Below are 7,091 nucleotides of genomic sequence, written 5' to 3' on the forward strand. Positions count from 1 at the left end.
GATCCAATCTGGAACCTAATCGTCTGGACAGCTGCAGCAGCCCTCGGATGCCAGCCCGGCTGGCTCCCTGCTTGAGCACTGGATGCCTCCCCGCCAGGCCCTCAGCCTGCTGCAAACCCACACCAAGCCCCTATGTGGGGCTGGGGCAGCTCCCACCCTGCGCCCCACCTTTCCAATCCCACACCCAGTTCCCGACTGGTCCCCATCCTCTGGTGGCAGCTGCTGGCAGGGCCACGGGAGGCAGTAATATTATATATTACAACAAACAGGGGCGGCCCACTGACAAATAGGCCTGCGTGATCTAAACGGTATATTATCCCATAAAAACGTCAGCGGGCAGGGCGTCAAAGCCGAGATGGAGCAGCGGCCCCAGAGCACAGGCTGCAAGGCCTGAACCTTCCTTGGCACAGCCCAGAGCTGCAGGGATGTGTTCTAGACAGTGCATGCTGGTTGTGATCTTGTTTGCTTTTAATGCTGAATCTTCGGTGGGAGAAAGAAGGCCCCATCGGTTAATAGGGACCAAGGAACCCCGGGGGAGCCGTGCCCTGGCGGCTGAGGCAGGTGGAGCGCAGCAGTGCGAGTCACCTACTGCCCAACAGGGCAGGTGCTGCACCCTGAAGCCCTGGCATCAGCTCGAGAGCTCTGGGACAAGGCCCAGCAAAGATCTCCGAGGACGGCCTTTCCAAGGGGCGCCCACCTTTCCAAGAGGCTGCTGGTAGTGGCCCGAGTGAGAACTTTCTCTGGATGGGTGATGACAGGCCCCCTTCCGAGAGGCTAAGGCAGCACCTCCACCCTGGGGGGATGGTTTCTAGTCATCAGAAGTCATCCAAGGTGGACGCTGGTCAATATGGCATTGACAGGGCTACTGCTGCCTGGTGACGTGCGGCTGGGAGGAGGAGCGACGCTCCAGAGGCTGTGCTGGATTTTCTTGTTGGACTCTCTAGGCAGAGATCAGCCCTGAGGCCACCCAGGTGGAGTCCCCAAATCCCTTCCATGCTGACCTCTGGCCAGTGTATCCAGGGCCCCTCTGAGAAAGCCCTGTGCAAAGGGCTGAGATCAGGGCAACTGGTGGGAATCCCCCTGAGACTCTGGCCATGCCAATCAAGGCAGCTGCCTGCCCTGCCGCACAAGGTCCCTGGGGTAGAGGGGCAGCTCCCATCTTTGGGGGCCTATATTCAGGTATTTATGGTAGGGAAGAGGGCAGGGCGGGGGCGCGGGGGCAGAGGCCACCCAGAGGCCTCTTTCAGAAGAAAGGGCAAGGGGACCCTGGGGGTGGTGACCAAGGCCCCTTTCCACCCAGAAAGCACTCATTCCCAGTGGTACTGGCTGAACTCTATTTGAGCTTGGGAATTCCCAGCTTAGGGCCGGTCCCAGGCTCAGACCCTGGAGCTAGACCAGGGGCATTCTGGGAAGTGTAGTCCTTTGGGAGTTGAGAGGGCCTGCTGGGATTTTGGGGGGTGGGGTGGGCATCCCATCAAGAGCAAGCAAATAAGCAGAGAGAGCAAAGGAGGTTACCCTGACCCTAATCCCAAGGTGGAAGTCTGACATTCCTGGGAAATGGCTGAACTTAAGACATCTGCTCCCTGAAAAGACACCAGCCAATATTGGATTCCAGCCCCAGATCACACCCGCAGTGGTTTCCCTGAGCAAACTGTCTGGAGCTCTTATTTTGGTGAGGAGATCTGGGAACTCCCCAGAGAGGAAAGACCCGGCCTGAATTCCCCAACCCTTTCCTCCTCTGGCAGCTGCCTCCAGACCGCAGGAGAGACAGGGGTGCTACCTGCCGGGCTCCCGGAGAGGCTGCAGCGCATCCCGCACACTCTCGCACATTATTTATGCTCACAGCCCGCGCTGATGACATATGTAAGTTGACAGCGAACATCCTATCAACTTGCTGGAGTGTATCTTGATTGTTAAAACACACTCTTAAAGGTGTACGATCATTTATCAAATTAAAATAGCGGCGCCTTGCCTGTCCCTTTTCTGCCTTCCCTGACCACTCCCCTGTAGCCTTCCTCCTTCTCTGGCCTCCTGGGCATCCTGCCCTTGTACCCAAGCCCTGCTCCTCGGGTGGGATGGGGGGAGGAGAACCCTGCCCCTGATTCCAGGGACCCAGACTCAGCACCCCCTCCCCATCCCACCCCAGGCCAGGGCAAGCCCACTAATCGCCAAGAAGTGACAAACGCCAGAAGCCCCACCAATTAAATCTAAACTCAAGCAAAGCTCAGTGGCCAGTAAATTATTATTTTTATTAGCTTGAACCAAGTTCCCGTAAGAGAGAAAGTCAACTTGCTCCCATGAATGGCTCTTGTATAATTTATTTAACTCTGTGCTCTTTGCCAAAGCCTGGAATATTTTTAGCTCGTTCTGTTGTTGGATTTGGCTTTTTTATGTGTGTTTCTGAGGGGTATTTTTAGCTCCCTCCATGTTATTCTAACAGCCTCCTGTGCGTTTTGTCCTGTCTGTGCGGGCTGTTGAACCCAGTCTCACAGCAGACGAGGGAGATTTCTAAGAATAAACGGGAGCATTTGGGGGTGATTTGGGATCCGCACAAGGCCACTCCCTGCCTCTCTGGCTAATTTGCCTTAGTGCTCACGTGACCTGGATATTCCTATAGGAATATCCCTGTAGGAATAATCAGACAAGGGGGCACTACAAGCCCCACTGAGAAAAAACCCACATTCCAAAAATGGTTTCGCTGGGGTGGGTGAGGCGGCCGCAGCCTGGCCAGTCCACGCGGCCGCTGGATTCTGGGCTCCACACGGCGGCCGTGGCTTTGATGTTTGCTTCTGCCGCTTACAGAGCAGGACGGTAGAGTCTTCGGAAAGTAACTCTTTTCACACCTACTTAATGTTGGTAACGGTTGCCGAAACACTCCATCGTGTCATTGAGTTAATGAGGTATTTACGAAATTGTATTTTTTTTCCTATACGAAAAAATATCACATGAGAAAGGAGGGGGATCCTTTGATGGGGTCTTTTCACACCAGGAAATTATCTTCCCCACCCCATCCCCCACCACGTTTTTCTTCTTCTTTTTGAGATTGAGGATCAGAAGCACTTTTAGCAGGAGAGAAGTTTGTGGTTCTCCCACCAGAAGGAACCTGCCGCCCTGTATACTCCCAACAACAACCACAGGCCCAGGGCACCTGGCTTCCAGGCCAGGCCATTTACACGCCAAAGAAGCCAAGAGAAGGGGTGGAGAGGAGAACCCACTCGCAGTCACATTGCCCAAACCTCCGCCTTCCTTGGGTGGAGACCCAGTGATTCTCCTTTGGCCCCAAGGGTAACACACAGAGAAGGATGAAGGGCAGTAGCTGTAGCTGACCGGCTGGAAGAGGGGGCGGGGACCCGGCTTCTCCCAGGCAGGGCTGCCTCCTACTAGACGCACTCCCTCCAAGGAGAGGCGCAATCCCAATCGCTCCAGGCAGTAGCGCTGATGAGAAACCTTGGGTTGGTGTGTTGTTGATTTTCATTTTTTCCCCCCTAGATTTCACAGCTTTGCCTCCGGACCATCTGTATTAGAGACAAAATCTAACACTGCACTAAAAATAATGATTCCAAACATTCTAATTGCACCTTTTGGTGACAAGGTTACTGGAACAGCACTTTACCATAAAACCCCACAGCCCGATGATAAAGCTATCCGCACTTTCATTTTTAGAAAAACAATGGGAGAAGCCCTGGAGCCCAACATCCCATCGGGGTCCTTCAAACTGACATTTTGAAAGCGCTGGGTGGGGGCAGCACTGGAGGAGCGCAGGGAGGGAGACCTTGGCCCAGGCTGGGGGGCCGAGCCAAGACGAGGAATCCTCAGAGGCCAGGGACTCGATCTCTGGTGGCTGGATCCTACTCCCATGTTACAGCCGAACAAATAGGAAGAAGCTCAGTGCAATTTTCCTTTCAGCAGGGTAGTCAGTGGAGGGAGGGGCAGGCTGGGCTGCTACAGCCTGGCTTATGGACCTGAGGCCGTCACGGAAATGGGAAGAAAGTCCGCCAAACTGGCCATTTTGAAATCCGCACACGAGATGCAAAAAAAAAAAAAAAAATTTAACTTAATTATACTTTTTCCTTTTTTAAACTGGATCATATATAGATACAGACCAAAGCAAAGTAGTCTGAGGTATAATTCTTTTTTTTTTTAATTGATGTAGCTAAATTTTAAAACCAATACAAGATCCTGGTTTTCAGCAATTTCAAAAGCCTTTCAGCGGCAGATGTTTCTAGCTGGACGCCCTCTAGGCCAGCCTTCCCATCACAAATGGGTTGAACATCTCCAGGCACAATAGGTCTCTCTGGTCCCCCAGGGAGGTAGAAGCAGCCTCCAGGAGCAGCGGATGTGTGGGCTCCCAGGTGCCCCCTCTGAGGGTGCCCTGGGGACCTCCAGTGAGCTCTAGAACACCCTGCATATGGGGAAGGTGAGTAGGGTCTGGGTCAAGGACACAGACCAGGCCAGCGCCCACCTGATTTCTCCAGTCCTTCCATGGCCTACAATCCTAGAACCACGTGGTCAAACTTGGAATGAGCCAGACAATGGTTCGGGTCACCCAGACCATGTTCCCACCTGGCCTGGGGGTGCCTACATCTGGATATAAGAGCAGAAAGCAGAAATGGCGGCTGACCAGGATCTGGCGAGGGCTGTGGGCTGTTGAATAGGGACAAGGGAGGCAGCAGTGACTTAAACTGATGGGGAATCCAGCTTGGCCAAGCGCCCCCCCCCCACCCCTGCCCTCTCCCAGCCCCCAGGAGGGCATGGCCCCAGCCTGTCAGTGCACTACTGGGACAGCCTTGGTGTCAGGGGCCCTTCTGAACCCTTGCTTCTGTTACCCTCCAGGTTAGAGGGCATGGCATATGGCATGGCGGGGGTGGGGGGGTGCATCCAGAAAGGACTAGGGACACTGTGGCACTGTCCCTAAGGCTACCACAAGCCTTCAACCACAGCCCCTCAGTGTGAGCTGAGCTGGGCAGGCAGCATCTCCAATGCAGGAGCAGGAGAGACAACCACAGGGACAGTAAGGACAGATATTTAAAATCACCGATTGCCCAGGCAAGTGCTTTTGCTCTTTTGAGTTATAAATCTATAAGAGGAAAAAAACAAGGAAGAGGGAAGAGTGAGGCAGAGGAAAAAAAGCAGCCTTGCAGAAGGCTCACACTGGAACAGGAAACGCGGGCGAAGCGCTGACTCCAGGAGAGGGCTGAGTCCAGCCCCTCCACTTCCAGCTTGCTCTAACTTTTTGAATCTCATGTGGTAAATGCTAAAAGCCCATTAGTAATTAAGCAATTTCTCGTTATTTTTTTCTTTTTAGGAAATTTATGTTTTTCTTTCTGATTGCCCTCCCTTCTGACATTTTCCCTTCTAGCCTGACTCTGCCATCCGTTTTAATCCACACACTAATTGTAATCCCATTAAAGCAGATATAATTTTATTAGTATTCACAGTTCATCAAGCTAGCAATAATAACTGTTACTGCCAAATTAACAACAACAACAACAAAAAAAGAGTCAAACAACATTTCTAATGTTTAGAACAAACTGTAAACAAAGGCAAGCCAACCTTCCAGGGTGACCAGCGGGTCCGCAAACGCGCAGCCACTCGGCTTCCTGCAAGCTCAGCCGGCGCTGGCCAGTGACCTCCAGGGTCTCCGCGAGGTACAGCCCCCTTTGCCACCCTCTGCCTGGCCCTGCTTCTCCTCTGACCTGGCTCGACAGTAGTATCGAAGCCACCCCAGAGGGGGACCGCTCTGGAGATCTGCGTCAGCTCTGCCAAGGAACAGCTCTCTCCCGGGAGAGGTCTGGAGTGCAGGGAGGCCCCAGCTCTCTCCTCTTGGAGCAAATCTGCGGCGAACTCGCCTGCACCGAAATCCGGCGGCGGCCCCCGCGCCGCCCCCAGCCGAGCCGGCGCCGGCACTGCCCTCCCCGAGAGCGCAGGCCGAGAGGCTGGGCCACGATCTGGCCACGCTTTGTCCGGCTTTAGCAGGATACCAGAGGCACTTGTTAAAGCAAATGCATCCCCTGCAAACCCATTCTCGCCCTGACACTTCAAGGCTTTATATAGAAACAGGATTTGCTCGTCTTACACCAGCAGTCCCTATTAACGCTCACCCCGCGCACACACCGCCCTAATCCGAGAGGCCGCGGCAACTCCCCTCCCCAAGTCACAACAGCCGTTTTTGTTCCCGCAGAAAGTGGCCTCGTTGTCCCAGCCCCGGAATGTCTTAAGGATGTGAATGCAGAATGCAGAAATGAGGTTTACGCGGAATTTAGTTCTTCGGCAGGAAGGGGTGGGGGAGGGTGCAGGAGGGGAAAGGCTTTATTTTAAGCCGGCTCCGGGGCTGCCCCTCCGAGACCCTGGGGGACCCCGGGGAAGGGCACTCTAAACCGCGATGATCCGGTTCGGGGAGCCCCCACAGGACGCGCGGGCCGCCACCGGTGCCGGAGCAGGGAAATGAAACCGAAGGCTTCTCCGCAAACGCTCCAAGAGAGGAGGGGCAGGCTCCCATCCGACCCTCGACCATGCCCACCTCGCGGCAGGGTCTCCTCTCCCGCGGCCGCCCGGCCGGCACTGACCTGTGTGCGAAGCCATGGGCAGCGGCGACGGGAAGTACTTTCCGGGCTGGAAGTGAGCGGGGGGCTGCGCGGCGGGCCCGGGCGGGGCGAGGCGCGCAGCGGCGGCGGCGCTGCGGTGGCCCAGGCTTCCGCGCTCCGACAGCAGATGAGGCGGCGGTGCGAAGTCGCGGCCATCCATGCCGGGCCCCGGCCCCGGCCCGCCGCCGCCTCCCGGGAGCAGCACGGCCGGGGCCCGGGGGCGGCTCGGCGCGCGGGCGGCGCGCAGGCGGCGCGGAGGAGGCGGTGTCTGGGGTCACCGGCGGCAGCGGCGGGGCCGGTCAGCACGCGGGCGGACTGGGCTCCTCGGCGGGCGGCCGCGTGCCGAGCCGGCGGCCGCCGTGCGGATCCATAGTCTGCGGAGACAAGCAGAGGAGACTAGGTGACTTGGGGGTTCAGCTCGCCGGGGGGTCCCCGCCCCCGCCCGCCCGCCTGCCACCCTTCCCACCCCGCCGGCCCGAGTCCCGCCAGGCCGGGCGGCCGGGCCCC

At 56.5% G+C, this 7,091-nt stretch overlaps 1 protein-coding gene across 1 annotated transcript in view; it reads right to left on the minus strand.

Moving 5' to 3' along the window:
• The window catches only part of BAHCC1 (BAH domain and coiled-coil containing 1), a 56,664-nt gene extending 49,917 nt beyond the window's left edge, over nt 1-6,747 (minus strand). The window contains 1 exon segment of the mRNA XM_070390196.1: nt 6,567-6,747. Coding sequence (XP_070246297.1) covers nt 6,567-6,744 — 178 coding nt within the window. The 5' untranslated portion in view covers nt 6,745-6,747.
• Nucleotides 6,748-7,091: the final 344 nt, after the last annotated feature.

Source organism: Bos mutus, chromosome 19 (assembly GCF_027580195.1).
Source record: "Bos mutus isolate GX-2022 chromosome 19, NWIPB_WYAK_1.1, whole genome shotgun sequence".
NCBI classification, from domain to species: Eukaryota; Metazoa; Chordata; class Mammalia; order Artiodactyla; family Bovidae; genus Bos; species Bos mutus.